The sequence below is a fragment of the Cinclus cinclus genome, chromosome 5 (genome assembly GCF_963662255.1).
Source record: "Cinclus cinclus chromosome 5, bCinCin1.1, whole genome shotgun sequence".
Classification (NCBI taxonomy): Eukaryota; Metazoa; Chordata; class Aves; order Passeriformes; family Cinclidae; genus Cinclus; species Cinclus cinclus.
The window spans coordinates 61,935,215-61,953,117 of NC_085050.1; the positions used below are offsets into that span (position 1 = coordinate 61,935,215).

General features: G+C 36.4%; 1 protein-coding gene across 1 annotated transcript in view; it reads right to left on the reverse strand.

Annotated features, from left to right (window-relative positions):
* LRBA (LPS responsive beige-like anchor protein) overlaps positions 1 to 17,903 on the reverse strand; it is a 364,271-nt gene that overhangs the window by 239,333 nt on the left and 107,035 nt on the right. Inside the window, exon 34 of the mRNA XM_062493665.1 lies at positions 8,104 to 8,168. Coding sequence (XP_062349649.1) covers positions 8,104 to 8,168 — 65 coding nt within the window. The remainder of the gene's footprint in view (positions 1 to 8,103; positions 8,169 to 17,903) is intronic.

Here is a 17,903-nt window from a genome sequence, read left to right on the forward strand (position 1 = left end):
ACAGGAACTGACTCTTGCTGAAGGATTAGCTCAACTCCAAACTACACACAACACATTTTGTACATGTGGGAGAGCATATAAACTGAACTACCTAGTTCAGGTAACTCTGAGAGACAAACACTGTCTTCTTAAGAAAAAAATGTTTAGAAACATCTGATTCTCCTCACTAAGACAGTAAGTGGCACTTCAGGGATTTAAAGGATCATAATGGTCCTTGCTGGCTCCTGCTCTGGCCTCCCACGTAAATTGAACATGAATGTCTTCCTGAAAACAATTTCATTTCTTCCATCAAGTTCCATCATTTCTTACACCTTCTGTTTGTACTACAGGACAGCTTCCAGAAAGATTACCCCCACCTTTCCCACTTTTTTTTTTTTTTTAAGGCTCCAAGCTTATAGAATCATAAATTGGTTTCAGTTGGAAGGGATCCTAAGGATCATCTCTAACCCTGTGCCATGGGCAGAGACACCTTCCACTAGACCAGGTTGCTCAGAGCCCTATCCAGCCTGGCCTTGAGCAATTCCAGGAATGAGGCATCTGCAGCCTCTCTGAGCAACCTGTGCCAGACCAAAAAGATATTTTACATCGTATTTTCCCATAAAGTAGTTTTATAGTAAGGCAATTACTGTCAATTAAAACAAAGACAAAAAAAACCCCACAAACAAAAATTCCCTAACCATTTAAGTGCTTTTATCCTGACTTTTTTCCCCAGCAACTAGATTGTATTAGTTCTTTTCCAGTAAAATAAAAATTTCATCTAAAACACATTAAATACTTTTTTCTTTAAATAACAGCAAAGATACAGTTTTTCCTTTCTTTGAGTGGACAGACAGATTAAATTTTTTGTCTTTTTCTAAGTATGCACACCCAATCTTAAAGGTAATCTCAAATCTAATAATTTCCTTCTTGGCAATGCTTCATAAGCCCTGTATGAAGATCCATGGACCATGCTTGCCTTATATTGTCTCATATCTGCTGATCTTTCTCAGTGCTATTAAACACCAAAATGATGTTGAATGTGCTGATTTACACTCCGCCTCCCTGATAGATTCTCTTCTCCTTTGTTTTTATTTGACATGCTATTGAATTATTGTTTTCCTGACCTTAATACAAGAAGAATGTGGACAGAGTGTGGATGGACATATTTTGTAGAAGTTAGACAAGATTATCTATGAGCATAAAGACTCTGGATACTGGGGCTACTCTTCTGCTTACAGGGCACATCAGATTCAAGGTCTCAGAATGACTTTCCTACCCAAGCACATCTTTTCCAGACTGAAATGTTTTAAAACATGTGTTTAACTTTGAAAAGATGAGCAGCTTAGTAAAAACAAGCATGGGGATGGATTCCATGCTGGAAATTAAATATATACTTGCATATTTTGCTGGGTCAAGAATGAAGTGCTAAACCACTGAGAGGAGGAGTTCCAGCCAAATACATGAGACAGGCTGATTTTCATTGTTATGCTGGAAAACTGAGACACAGAACTAAAAGTCTTCCTACGATTTCTGACTGCTGAATGCTTAGATGAGCAAGTAAAAAGGTCAAGCTTCTCTTTACAACAAGCAAAAAGAGGTACAAGATGCAAAAAAACCCAGACCAAACAAAAAAAACAAAAAAACAACAACAACAAAAAAAAGACCAAACAAAAAAAGAAAAAAATAACAATAACAATGTGCAAAGCAAAAGCAAGTGAGAGATTAACAGATTCTGGGTTAGTATTATTGATGTCTAACAATTATCAGTTTTAGTCAAAGTATGAAAAAAGCTTCTTAGGTGACACTGACAATAGCTGTTTAGGCACAAATCTATCACTAAACACTGCAGGGAGAAACTAAGTTCCAGGTGTTCCACAACAGAGAACTCTGAGACAGCCAAGCAAGGCAACCTCTCCTACTTGAACTCCTTCCTCATAAACCTGGCATGTAGGAGACTCTCTCACTTCAAAAGGGGGTATGTTCTACATGGATACACATGGACTTTCATGGGATCCCACTGCTCAAGGTGCTAAGTGGTGGGATTATTGTTGCAAGGGCATTTTACAGTTGCTTTGTGGAACACAGATGCTTCACAGATACTCTACTGAATTCTCAAAAAATACTTAGTCCATAAAATCTTAAAGACTGAAGCTTGAACAAATGTATTGGCTTAAAATAGAGAGAAAAAACCCAAACCAGACAAACACAAACAAACAAAAACCTAAAACAAAACCATTAAAAAAAAAAAAAAAAAGATTCCCACCCAAAGCTGTGCAGACTCACCAAAATGCTGAGTTGTACAAGCATTAACATTAAATGAAACACAACTTTGAAAAGGCAGCTGAGGGGGAGGAAACATCAACCCAATATTTTCTATCTAGGAGAGCCTCTTAGGACATGTCAGAGACCACTGAAAACTGCTGTGCTTACATTTCAGAGCACTGCAGAGTACTATGAGAGATGATTTCTGAAAACACTTCATCAGATGGCAATACTACAATACATGTATGCACACACCATACAGCACAGATATCTTCTTTTTACTCTTGCAACAACTTCATTTTTTAAAAGCAGATGTTAACAAAAACTTTCTACATTAAAAAAAAACATTTCAGAACTCCCAGGCACTCAAAAGTGGTTTATGAATTTCTGTGTTCATAGATCCAGAAAATTAATTATGTATTTGCACAAGAAAAAACTACCTTTGTCACATACATACCCTTCAAAACTCAGTGAAATAAAAAACTGCTTTTAAAATGGTTGTCTGCATCACAGTACACCTTAGTGCATACACATGCACACAAAAAAATTAGGTAGAATCAAGAACCCCACTCAAGTCAACTTATCCACCTCTGAAACACATCCAGGCTGCAATTCCTAATTTTCAGCAAATCTAAAATGCTGTTTTAAGTCTTGCCTAATGTTCTTACGTATTCAAATTTGCACATTAACAAAGCTGCTTTTTCCTTTTTCAAACAAACCCAAACAATAACATCAAGACTCGGAAAAGAAATCATCAAAAATCTCTTTTATAAAATGTACCACTTAAACAGAAAGGGCTGTTAAAAATCAAAAAGCAAGGAAAAGTGGAAAACGGGGTTTTTTTTCTTACAAAACAAGACTGAGGTGCAGGTTCTATGTCATCAGAATCTCAGGACAAGGAGGCTGCAGCAAAGGGAGCAGACTGGCAGTAATCAATTCTACTTTGAACCAGACTGCAGTTATCATTTTTCTCCTGAGCCTTTTTTGGTCAATTATGCACAAAGTCTGTCAGTTATCATCCATTTTTTCATTAATAGCTCTATTCTTCTAAGTATTTTTCCATCACAGTAGTTGCTCCTATGGCAACACAACCCTCCAACATTCATTCCTTGAGAGTGACCGCAGTGCTGCGAGTGAGAGACAATTGAATGGGGCAGCCTACATCTGTCCCCCATTTTCCATTCAGAAAGCATCCAAGTAATTGGCCAGCCAGCCTGATTGCCAAGTATTTCAATATTAAAAATATTTGCATCCGTGATCAGTCAAAAGCAATACATACAATTTAAGACAAGGAACAGCAGGTGACATACGTTTAAATTTTGTTAGTAAAGCTCTTAAATTCCTCCCCAACCCCCTCAGCTACAGAAATATAGATGATTACAGCATTCCAGATTTTATACTATTAGATCTTACATATTGAGAGAATAATACCAGTTGCATTTGGTTGTTTCTGGAGAGGTTTGGGACTTTTTTCAGTTGGTTGATGGAGCTTCTACCTGCTAAGGATGTTAAATTTGCATTCTGTTTACCTTCCTTCTTCTCCCAATAACTTTTGAATGAATTGTATAATTCCAATAAATATTTTTAATAGAAGGCTATAGTGTCTCAAAAATAATAATTTTAAATCCAAGAGAGCACAAAATCCCTTACAAGACTCCTTTGGGTAAATAAATAAATTAAAAAAAAGCTGTTTTCAACTATACTGATAGACACATTAGAAAATGCTCTGACACAGAGGGGAGAATTTGATTAGATTTCATTCCTCATTAGACAACAAAGAATGTGCAATAAAAAAAAGCTACAGAAAAACAAACATGGATACACTTGTGAATCCTTATGTTTTGGGTTGCCTCGTTTGGATAAGGATTTGAAAAAGCAAAGGTAAGAGGAAATTATACATGGACTTGGCTAGTTTAATGAGATTTTCTTTAAACCAAACATTCTGTGAAGTTTTTAAGTGAATATTCATTTACAAATGTATAAAAATGTATGCATAGAACACTGCTCTATAATTCTTCAGATGGCCAAGAAAACTGCTTGAGAAAATTAAAATTAAGCATCTTCAAGAGTCTCTTCAACTGAAAATTGGAAAGAATAATTGCTGCAGCATGCTTAGGGAGACTGATCCCTCAACCCCTGCCATGCCAAACCCATTATCACCCCAAAGGGGATAATAACTGTCATGCCTGGTCTCGAGCTCAAGTACGTTTGTTAGTGCCCTGACTGATACAGAAAACAAGATCCAGCATAAGAGATGCTTCACACTAAAGTGTGCTAATGAATCACAGCGACAGCAGAGAGTTTTAACCTTCACAGAGCACAGGAGCTGCTCGCTAACTGGTCAAGCACAGGAAATCAGGCTCTAGCAAAAGAGGCATTTGTACATGCAATGAAATAAAACAAAGCTGTGCTTGTTTTAGTTCATAAATACCAGCTCCACCATCTTGTGCATAAGAAGGAAACATAATTAGTTCCAGGGTGCAAAAAAGGAATCAGTCTGGGCACCTTAGAAGTCTCCAAAGGAGCAGGTTGGCCATGGCAGTGAATTAGATCCCACCTAAAGGATGGTTCTGGTGAACAAATTCCCACACCAGTAAGTTCTCAGGTTCAGGTTCCAAAATAGACTCTCCCTAAAGGGAGTACCCAAAGTGAAAGGCAAGCACAAAGAATGAAATCCAGGCTGACAGAAGTTCAGCAGGCTAAGGAAAGCATTTCACAACCTATCCGTCTGCTGCACAGATGGCTCAGCACATGGAGGAGCCACAGGTACAGGCACCTTTTTAACAAGGTTTCAAGGAGAATTAATTGTGTTCCCAGACACTACAATAACAGAAAACAATTCTCGCTACTTTTTATTCAAATCAGATTAATGTTAAACACAGCAATGCACTGAAATTGATGTGTCTTTTACTGCACAGAATGAGGTTATCCTCCAATACCTGCTCCTTTTCACTTTTCACTTACACTCTGTAGCTTCCTGGATTTCTAAGCTGGCTTTCTTCTTTTTACTATGCTTGTATCCTGGACTTCAAGATTTCAGTTGTGTATTTCAGTTTTAGGCATGTTCACAGTCCTGTATTTCCACATACCAGACTCCTGTTTAGAGATTTTCTTTCAGTTCAAGACTCCAAATTTACTGGGCACAAACTAATCAGTTCTGCTCTACACGTGAAGTGGGCGTGATCTACCTGGAAAGGCAGGGAGCCACTCCTGTGTGGAACACATCAGTTACTTGTGAACATGAGGAAATTCAGCTCAACACATTCTGAATGCAGCACACACACTACAGACCTACGAGTCCCAGAGGCAAACTTCCTGCACGTATTTCTGCCCAGGGAATCCTAGCCAAAACATGGCAAGCCTAAACATAAAACTTCCAACTGCTGTGAGAGAGAGAGGTACATTCATACCTTTCACATAAAGGCAAAAAAAATATATTTGAAAGTAAGTAGAAGAGATTTACATCTCCCCTTCTAGACTTCTTCCAGAAAGATTTTTCAGTAATCTTATTTGTCCAATTATAAAAATCCAGCAGAACACACCTCAAGCTGGAATATCCCATAGCATCATTAATCCAAAAAAAAATCTAGTAATAAACACTGAGAATACAACTCCGGTTTACAAAGATTATAGAGTGATCAAATTCCCCCCAACAAGGCAGCAGACAATTCTGTGATTCCACAAATTCTAGGCAGTTCTTCCTATTTATTTATTCTAACTCTCATGTCATGGTGCCCCAACAGACATCCTTCCCTATGTGCTGAACCAGTCCTGTCCTTTCTACAGCTACCTTGACATATTTTCTTGTGCACCTGTAGAAAGAACTTAATATTCAGCTTGTATTATATAATTATGCAGCTAAAGTCTAAATCAGTATCATTCAGATATTTTAAGTTTCAATTAAAAGACTTCAGCTTATTGAGTTTCTAAGACTATAATGCTATGGCAAAAATAAACAAAAAATAGCAAATAGAATAAAATACAAGGTCTGAGATGTTTTAGTCAAACTGTTAGCATGTGTGTAAGAAAAATAATGTGAAAACTGCATAAAGAGAAGGAAAGAGTAATTCTAGAATACAGTTCCTATCATTTGAGGCATAATAGTTTCATTTTAGTGAACACTGAAAAGCCACAAAGCACCACAATTCAGCAGTAATTATAAAGGTTCCTATAAACAGCAATGGAGGAAAATGGAGACAGATAAAAGGAGCCATTTTTAAGAAATTACTCCCCTCTCCTCTTCACCATAATGAATGTTATGTTCCCACTTTAAAAAAAAAAAAAAAAAAGAAAGAAAACCCAACTCTGCTACATGTCAGAAATGAAATGAAGTAACAATTACACAGACATTTTCTGCTAACCAAAACCACACTTCCCAGTCTTCAAGGGATCATTTGTCCCTGAGACAACCACTCTGGCTCAGGCTAGACTAAGTTATTGATGTTGTTTATGGAGGTGGGGGAGTGATTCCATCTGTCTGTGATGGGCACTGCATGTTTTGAAGAGAAAATAGTCAATTCCAAGCAGTTTACTGATAGAAAGCCTGACCTGGACGAGCTGAATGGCTACTGGGTGCCTGCCATGCACAGCTCGGTCTCAGCAACTGATTTGTCCATGATAATCATCTTACACAGATGAACCTTACATTGTGGTTTACATGTGTGTGGGATCTCTATGTTATCTATGCTAATAAAACATTAATCAAGGGCCAAATTTATAGCAGGCATTTTGTAAGTAAGGTCAAGACAGGTCAGCCTCACATAATAGGAAACAACTATAGGCTAGATCTTAACACTGTAACTGAACACCCTTGTTACTTTACCTTGGCCCTTGGGATCAAGACTAGTAGCAAAATGTTTTTCCTGCCTCAGATTGGTGTTTCCCCTACAATAAACTGAAATGCAGCCATTAAAACCATTAAACTGGCCATTATTTTTATATACCTTGAGAATATCTACATCTTAAGGAAAAAAAATCTCAAATAGCTATCTCCCCCATTCCTACAGTGACAAAAAGATATTTATATAGTGTATTAATTTATGTGATAAATTATTCCAGTTTTAGATCAGTAGCTGTCCTAATCATGTAAAATTTATTTTCTATTTAGATTCTTACTAGCTGAAGTTACTAACAGAAGTCACATTTAAATAAATGGCACTTCTTATAATGTACCTTAGCTAACTCGTTAAGACATCTTTAAAACAATCCTTTGGAAAAAAGTAAATATTGTTCTAACTCTGTCTCAACAATCAATTTGTAATGAAGAAAATATTGATGGTTCTGAACATTGGCTACAAGTCAAAGAGCATGGCCTCATCACCTGCTCTGTCATTTTCTATAAGTTCCAATAATATACATATAAAGTTATGGATAGAACATTAAACTACCTGGTAATATTAAGAGGATTTTTTTCCTTAGAGGGACTCTCCTCCTTTCTAGTTTAAGAGATAGATCAGAAATAAATGAGCAAACTGGAATCTAATTTTTGAGACAGAGGCTTATCTTAAAATTCCTAGCAGTAATGTCTTTCAAATATCAATTCCTTTTCTCAAGAGATTAGCTGAATACAAATTATAGTTTCAACATTAACCAGTACACAAGGACAGGAAGAAAGAAAATCCATGACACACAGATAAGCAAAGTATTTAATGAAACTAAAGAGCATTAAGATTCTGCAAAATCCAATATTCAGAATTAGAACTGAAACTGAAAGTACTAAAGAACATAAAACCATGCTTGCTAAACTCAGAGAAAATTACAAAGAAATTATAAAAGGAAGAAGAAAAATTATTTTTTAAAAGTTTCAAGGCACAGACCTCCCCAAAGGCTAAGGCAGAGGTCCTATTAAATATTTTGACTTACCTGCCTTCGTTGACAAGCTCAATAAAGGCCAGGCCAGCATTCTTCTGTATAGAGTTTTGCCACTCCTGGATAAAGACAAAAAAAAAGAAGAGAAAACTAGCTGTATAAGAACAAAGCTTACAAGAAGTATTTTCAGAGAAAATCATACACTTTCTTTTCAGCTGTAGCAATTTACAGCACCATCACCAAACGCACAAAGCATTAATTGTGTGCTGATCAAGAAGCAGTGAATGCCAGCATGAAGGAACAGGCCAGCATCATTTACTTAAGGTCATATCAAGGGGAGAAGAAAATCCAAAAATATCCCAGAAAGGATTCCAACATTTTCTTTTGTTATGTCATGCAATAATCCGGAAATTGCTCGGTTCACAGATGCTTTTTGCCTTAGTGAACCATGATAGTGCTAGAAACTGTTTCACATTAAGGCAAGGCTCATTCCTTAGACACAAATTCCTCCTGTAGTTTAAAGCCTAGTAGGCATATTTGCTAATAATAATCCTCCCTTCAGCATCACACAGTCATCTCAACTCATTTTAAAAAAATCTGTTAACAATCCAAATATTGCACCATTAACACACAATGGTTTTTTTTTTTTAAAAATAACATTTGTAACACACTGACATTACGCTCATGGAGGACGAATATGCACTGCAGATTGCTTAAATCCAGCTGAACCTTGAATGAAGCAAAATTCTACACCTCTGAAACATGTAGGTGGGTTTTGCCTGGCCTCCACAAGAGAGACAGGGGAAAGAAACCAACTCAGATGACCCATCACTGGGGTTTGCTACCGTCATTTGAAAGATGAGAAGAAAACAAAATTAGTTAGCAAACACACAAAGTAGATTTTTTAATCCTAGGCCACATAGGAACAAGTTAACCTAGTTAAAAATTAAGAACAGTAAATGTATGTACCGTATCTTTTGGGGGAAATGCAGAGGTAAATGGAACAGGACAAATACAGCTCTTGATTTAAACTCTTCAACTCTTCTAATCTAATACAAAAGATTGATTCTGCAGCAGACAGACAGTTAAGTTCCATGTGCTTTTCCACATCAACTTCCTAGACTTTTTACTCTTTGTTCTATTAAATAATAATACTACTGATTATCTACATGAGTATTTCTATCACTGTGATTATTTAAAAAAAACACATTTCATCAGCTCCAAGCAGGCAAAAAGTTCAAAGCAGGAAATGTGCCTTAAACATATTTCAGATTTCTGAATGCAGAAGGTTTTTAATACACAGTGTTGAGTTGTATTTTTTGATCCTCAGTGTCACAGAATTACCACTCAGACTGTGAGACAAAGGTTTGATCAGATACACACTGAAACAACATGATTTACAACTTTTAGATATATATATATATTTTCAACATTTCAAATGCAGGGAAGAAATTATAACTGATTTCTCAGTCTGTTTTTCTAGGCCTAACACATGCCTCTCATGTTTATCATACTCATCATGTTTAATCTACAACAATGTATTACAATTTTCAAGGAGTCAGAATTAAAAGCAGAATAATTGGAACTTGTGATGTATTATTCATCACAGATTATAGATGCATTCTAGTGGAAAACAAAAGGAGTCATTTAGTTTCTAATATTCTAAAAAAAATAGCATATGCAAATAATCCTTCAAAGAGATTTTCAATGTAGTATCAGGTTCTAAATATTTAGCTTTGTATCATGGTAACTGAAACTATTCCATTAGCTAAAGTGTGAAATAACTCAAGAAAAGAAAAATAATTTTTCTACTTATGACACTGCCCATCTGTTGTTCTGCTCTCTAAAGAACTCACAACAGTACTTGAAAGTTTAATTGGTGAAGATGGAGGCTGCCAAAAGTGAAAAGAAAGTGCATTTATCATGAAACTTTTCAGCATTTTTCTCTACATCAGACATCATCAAAGAAGGTGTTAGTCTAAACATTTCCATAAATCACAGCTGAACACACCCTAAAGGTTATTTTTATAGTTGAAAGAAAAGACTAATGGTCTTCATCTTTCATGATCCATTCAATATTTCCCCACAGTATATGTTCACTCTCAAACAATTACACTCAGTATACATATTGCATTATTATATCAGCATCTTAGTTATCCATCTCCCAAAGGTATTAGGGAAAAAACATGTTAAAAGCTTCAAACTCAACCACTAATGCAACTAAATAACTACAAAACACATTTCAGCACTTTTCTGAGGAAGGGCTGTAAGGGAAGATCAACTGAGACAATAATTTTATACCTGTTCTAAGCTGTAGGTAATTGCCCATCATTTCCCGTGGCTGTAAATGTTTAGTGACCAAGAGACATCATCTACTTCTAATGCTTTTGGTCACTGAACACTCAACGGTGAGGCAGGGGCAAAACCAAGAAGCACTAAACACAGTCACAAATAACTCCAATGAAAAATGACAAGGAGACAAATAAGAAATCCCATTTTATTCAAATACTGCGTCTGATAAGGAAATTTCCTAACTCACTACTGCGTCACCTATTTCCTTAATAGAAACTATAAACAGTTCCATAATACCCTAGGCAAGGACTAAAATCTTCCCTGAAATGGTGCTGCACACCTCATGTGAATTCTAATTTTGTATGGAATAATATATTACGTTTCCTTTCTATACAGCCCAACTCCAAAGTGAGCAAAAATACATCCCAGTCCTCTACAGCTTTAATTCTGTATCATCAACAAATTTCATTAGCACATTCTTACAGAGTGCACAAGGGTCATTAAATGAAAACGTTAAAGAGTAGTGATCTGAAACCCCTCCTTTCAGAAACTAATCATCTCCCTCAAGGTTGATATCATGACCTGTTGTCCCAATTGAGTAATGCCGGGGTTTTTTACAGTGGGGTTTTTAAATTAACCTTAACTAATGATCACTTGTATGACAGCACCAAATACTCTAATAAAACTCAAATTACTACATTCATTTTCTTCTAGGAAATACCAAGACCAACATCATGCATTAGACCATAACCAAAGACCAAAACATACAAAATACCACAACCTGGATTTGACCATAACCAGCAACAAGATTAGTGCAGCAAACAGTCTTTCGTACTTGTACATCCCATTTTATGTCATTGCACCTAGACGTGTATGTGTAGCTATCTCAGTCTTCAGACATCCTTCACACTGTCTTCAAAAGTCTTTCACACCATTTGATCCTCATATTTCCTTTTGTAAAAGCAAAGTACATCTCTAATCACATGGTATGATCAGATAAGTGAAGTTCTTCAAAAATTTCTGCCTTGAATTTTATTTCTTCCCATTTGTTCTTGGCTTCTTACCCGTTCTGAGTATCCTTGTTCAGATCAAATACCTCATGAACCTCTTATTCACCCAAAAAGCCTTTTTCTGCAAGCAGCAGATATCAGGAACCAGCTTCAAAACAAAGAATGCAGGTGGTTCTTTACACGATGTGCAGAGAATCACCAAAAGCATGTCATGGTGATTAAAAGTTCAATAGGACCAAGAGGAGACAGGACAAGTACACATCAAAAAAAATAAGCGCACTAATACTGGCTAAATACACAGAAACTGCATCCAATTCAGAAAATACCCTGAGTAAAAGTTGCTGGAGAGTAGAAGAGTACCACACTTGTCCTATTTTATTCTTTTTGAGCGCCTCTTTGTATCTATAGTTGGAGATCGGACAAGAAACAAAGTAGAGCCTCCATCTAGCTCAACACAGCCATTCCTAAACTGCAGTCACTCAAATGCCAAGAAAATTTTGCTGATACACATTTTTGTTGGTTTGGAATTGGAAGCACTTGCCTGTAGGCAGAAAATGGACATATCCCTCATCAGCTCTACATCCTTGGTAAAGTAATAATATAATCATATTTTAAACAATTATGGCAGGGGTGTTGGACCTAGATGTTCCTTAAGGTCATTTTCAACTCAAACCATTCTATAATTCTATGAATACCCCAAAACATACATTCTTCAAGGTATATACAAACATTTCCAAGACCAACCCATCAACTGGTCTGATGGCCAAGCAATTAGCCATGAATCTTGAACAGAATATTTAAAACATTTACAGTAGATGAAAACTGCTCTATTTCTGACTGTAGCAAACTGTTTCGCTGCTCTCATTCATATATATATATATACACACACACACATGCATTCTTCCTAAAAATTCATTTTTCTCACGAACTTAAAAAAAATCAGTTTAACATATTCTACAATTAAGGATTATATCTAGCAGTTGAAACACACACTCATCAGCAGGCAAAGAAGAGAAAATTCTTCACTAATCCATACTTCCCATAAAGCTGGTGGAGTTTTGATAATTTATTTTGGTTATGAAACAAAGGAGAAGGATGACTTTGGTACTGACAACTATGAATGGGGCACTAAGGAGCAGGGTGGGAAAATGTGTTAACATATGACTAAGAGACATACTATATCCTAGAGTAAAGGTCAAATCTGCATGAAAAAACTTGTTCATAGAGAGATACACTAATCTTTAAGTGCCTAAAGTAAACTATCAAGAACTTTTCAGCAGTGTTTGCACTCGGTGTCAGCACTCTCTCAGCACCACATCCACTACAGGCTTGAATGAACTTAGCAATAAAGATCATATAGTGAAAAGTAGATTATATCTCAGCTGGGTTCTTCATAATTAAAAAAAGTGAGACTGCATGTTAAGCAGAATCTCTGCAAACATAAATTACTTTTAAAGGTTGAAGCATGCTTCAGTTATTTTAATCTATAACACTCCATTGGAAAAAATTAACAGCAACATGGAGTTACAGGAAATCATATCTAGAAACCGTGCAGCAACTTAATATCAAAATTACCACATGCCAAGTACTTACAAAAGAGGAATGTTTTGCAAAGATGAGACAGAAATTAATATAAAAGTAACACAAGAACACATTTGAGACAGTTACCCAGTATATATACAGACATACCTGTGTGCTCAAATAAAATTTAAAAACCATACACAAATAATGAAAGAACTATCAGAAACTGGCTGAGAAAAAAAAGAATTCAATACATATTTTCATGGTGCATTTTCTACTAAACATCACCACTGCTGCTGAATCCTGAAACAAAGTGGGAACTTGCAAAAATATTTACTATTATCCTTAAAAAAACCTTATTGAACAGGCTTGAATTTACTGAAATTTAAACAAAGGCTTCTCTGTGAAAGCTTTAACGTGGCATCTATGTAACAATCCAAGCTACTCCACTAATCAATAGAGAGGGTTTGATTTCAATAAGGGTGATAAAAGTTACTCTAACCCTGGCCAGCTACAAGCTCTCAACAGATGATGGTCATTAGGGCTCTATCGGGGTCCCACGCACTCGGGCTGTACAAATGTGTCCTATTAGTACATGGTCTGTCTGTTTGGCAACTCCGGGCTCAAGACAAATGGCAGCTGCTGCCCTGCAAGGTCTGAAGTCAAGTCCTCCGGGAACCTGAAAGCCCAACTGGAAAAATCAAGGCCTGTTCATTAGAGACTGCTCCAGGGGAAACTTGCAAGGCTGCCATTAGAACTATATAAAAGAGCTAATTATTTTTATAAGACTTTTAAAACTATCAAGCACACCCAGTTATAATAAAAAGTATTTACTGCCGGCATTCCATTTAAAAAAGATGTTGCTTTTTGTCAAAAAATCCGGCGGTGACAGTACACAACTGAAGTCTTTGTATTGAAAATTTTAATGAGTCTTCTAGGAGAAAGTTGTGTAAAAATTCCCTAGATGAGAGAGCTTCTCAGGTGAAGGTATAACACCACGCCCACTAATGTGAGAAAATATCCCAAACACACTCATACCAAACTAAGCAATCATACATAAAGATGGGCTGAGACTGTGCATGTGTGGTTATCTACCCCTGAAAAACAGAAGGAGTTCAAGAAACAAACATGTTCAGTATTGCAAAGGTGGCTGAAAAGAACAAACAAAACTTTGTTTCAAATCTGTGCTGCTGAGGAACAAACTGAAGAGGCTGCAGTACGAGTGTATTGATAAATCAGTCAGAATGGCACAGGACCAATGTGGTATCAAACATTAAGCAGAAAAATGAAAATTAACACTGTTTCAGTATTTTTCCTCAGTTGTACCAAACACAGAAACAAAGACTATAATAATGATAGCTACTTTCATAAAATATACTCTGGAGAAAACTTGGAACATGACTTTATTTTATTCATAACCACAAAATTCTTTACGATTTTAACTATGAAACCAAATCAAAGGTTTTTATATTGAAATATTTTCCCAGCTGCAAAGCATGACAACACTGTATTGAGTTCTAATGTTATCACCACTACAGAGTATTACAAATCTTTAAAAAGTGCTATATGAAATTCATTAGTGTTCCTTAATCAATTCTTGGACCAACATGCACATTAGCTTCCGACAGCCTAATTCAAAAAAGCAATTACAACCCCAGCCCTCATGTAAAAGAACAACAGAAAGAAGCTATGTTCAACCAGTTTAAAAGAATGAAAATGTAAAGAAAACAGATTAGGAATGATTTATATCAATGCCTAGTGCTGAAGTTAATTACAACTAACCCAATAAAATAGTGCCTTTATTATTGTACAGCAAGTAATAACCTTAGACGCAAAAAACAGAACTCTTTGCTGACTTTTGCATGCTCAATTCCACAGCACACTACATTAAGAATTAAAGAAGTAGTAAATAAGCCATACAGAAACAGCAGGTTTTTAACTAAAAGCAGAAGACTCCCCTGCTGTTTAACCATGTGGGTTATTCCATGTTAACAGAGCTTCCTATAAACTAGTATTATGTTGTTAGTGGTAAATGCCTGAAACTATAATGAGAGTTTAATTTCAATACTTAAAAGTTAGAGTTCAAGCCACAGTAAGCTTTTATAGATTCTGAAAATAAATTATACACGTAGAGCTGGAGTTACGTACTGAAATACTAGATTCTTCAATAAAAATACCACAGGAAAAAAAACGGTCACCTTGTCAGACAATGCCTTTTTGTGCTATGAGATTACTCTCAAAGTGACAATTGTAGTCTTCTCGACAAAGGATACAAATCTAGCCTAAAAAAAATACATTGTTATGAAAGATACACTATGTAAAATGTCACAGCACACACAATCTTTAACAATTGCACTCAGCCAAAAATATCTTAAAATGGTTGCATTTGCCATAATTTATGGTGACACCAAATACTCTTAAAACAGCAATCAATAAAAGGAAACCTTAACTTAATCCAAAATTCATACAAAATTTTAAAAATATCACTGTCTGTATAAATAAAATTATAGCAGTAATAATTTTCACAGAATAAAAGCTGCATATCTCTCTGATTAAAACCCATAAACTTCATTTTTGTATCTAGTTTCAAAGAAGCATGAAAAGCTGGGGGAAAAACTGAATGAGGGGATCGCTGCTTCCAGGTTCCCAGTTTCTGATGGAGGAAGCAATTTCCCTGGGCAGCTTCTCCCCTTCTCTCTCCCACTAGCAGGCTGTTGCCATGACGCCTCACGAAACAAAATTAGGGGTCAGGTTTGAGTTCATCTAGCAGCAAACCTTCTCCACTGCTGTTTCCCTTCCAGGTTCTTTAACCATCGGCTATTTTCAATGCCAAGACGAAAGACTGACTTCAGAAAGAATACGAATGGGAATCTAAAAAATTAATTGAGAAACCAAAGTACCAAGCACTTCTGTAAATAAGCAGCAATGGGAAGCACAAAACTCTTAAGTCAAAAGGAGATGAGTCAGAAAAACAGATGTGAGGAAAAGTGACAACTTAAGATGAACAAAGGGAAAAGACCCAAATAATTAAGTTGCAATGCAAGCATCACTTTCATGAACAAAGGCAAACAAATCAAGGAATAGCAGAAGCATAATGCAATTGGCCCTTGATTTCAGTGCTTCTTTGTTTAACTGTGATTGTAATTTGAGATTTTGGAAAACCACTGAACAGGAAGGAAAATGCCTTTCAAGGTAGACTACAAATTACAAAAACAAGAAAATCACAGCAAACTCAGTGCTGCACAGCAGCACCAGTAGTGCTGGACTGGTCCCAGTGATAGCAACATTCATCATCACCATCAAATAGCAGCAACCTTCCTGCTCAATGTTCTGGGCTTCAATTAAATAAATTTAACCAATAAAGAAATACAGCATTTGTTTTGGAACTGTAAGCCCCTCTATACAGCAGGGAGGTTGGCACTAAATGATCTTTATAAGGATCCTTCCAACCCAAACCTTTTATGATTCCATGACTGATATCACCCTTTTCCCCAAATGTAACTTGGTTTCTATTTAAACTCTCGTAATGAATACATGAACAAGATTCTTGCTACCATTGTACCTTTGAGGGAATGAAACTCAAGTATGCAAACCAATCCCACCTCTTCACTCATAACAGGATGTCCAAACCTGTCCCTTGACATAGCCTTAGGCAATCCTATCATAATGCACACCTTTTAAGAAAAGATTTAGAGAAAATGAAGCTAAATCAATTTTTTTTAGAGGGCAGAAAAACTAATATCTCTCCCATTACACTCTACTTGCATACTCTACTCGCATACTCTACTCCCCACTTCATCCCACATCTACTGTCTTTATTTACACTAAAATATAATATATATACAACATGTTGCAACAAAGGTCTTTATTATCATCTGTCACTACAATAAATATGATAAGTAATCATTTTCTGCTCCTTTCACTGCAAATCCTCACCTGCACTCACTAAAGAGATTTACCAAAAGAAAAGCATATCCATTTTGGCTTCACGTAGAAATAGAAATAAATGTCTGCAGAACTATATAAAGAGGACTGGAAAATCCAGGTGTTCCTTCTGAATCAAAATTGACTCTGAACTAGGATCTAACACCTAACAGACCTCAATATCATGACTGCCACCTACTCTGAATTATGAGTTTTTATCACTTACTGCAAAATACTCATGGAAAAAAGTAGCGCAGTGCAAACAATTCTTGATGACACAAATGTTTTCCCAGTTGCAGAAACAGGCAAAAAGCACAGATGCATATAAAAAAGAGTGCAAGTCAGAAAATAAACTGAAAAATAAACTGCCACCACTACACAAAGTTTCTCTGGGTAGAACTTCCAGTAAATAGCACAGCTGCCCAAATCCTGGGCACCCCAAGCATTTCAGCTTGGAAATAGAGACACATTATTTGGTTTATTAACACGAACAGAAAAGTTCCCATATTTGTAATTAATAATAAATCGGTGACAAGCATTGCTGTTCACTGAACTTTCCATAATCTCATACCCCTCCCCTGCACTAACCCTCTTTCCATAGTCTCAAATTAAACAGACTGGCTGTAAAACAGCAGGGTGTCAAATTAAAGCACACTTTATTTTCAGAGGTCTCCACACTTCGCGGCTGACTTCCTGTCAGGAAGAGTTCCATTTCAGTGCAGAGCCCCACCAGCAGGGAGCTCACAGAATTAAGTGCCAGTTGATATTACTTTGTTTTGCATTTACCACCCATGAGAATATTGTTCAAAGATCTAGTTATAAAGTCAGCGTGGTATCATCCTTCTGACTAGACTGCCAAGCCACAGGGTGTGCTCTTGCTGCACAAAACTCACCTTAAATGGTGGTGTTTTTTTAAGTCCTAGTGTGCTGGTGAAGCAACAGGATGCCTTTTTTCTTCAAAAAGTCTTGCTTCTGCAGCTAAATTATGTTCCCTCGGTTTTGAACATCTGCAGCACTGTACATTAATGGAAATGAAGCTGTCCTGCTCCCCTTCCCACTCCCAAGACTCACATTTACATTAGACAATTCACTCTCCTCCCTAGACAT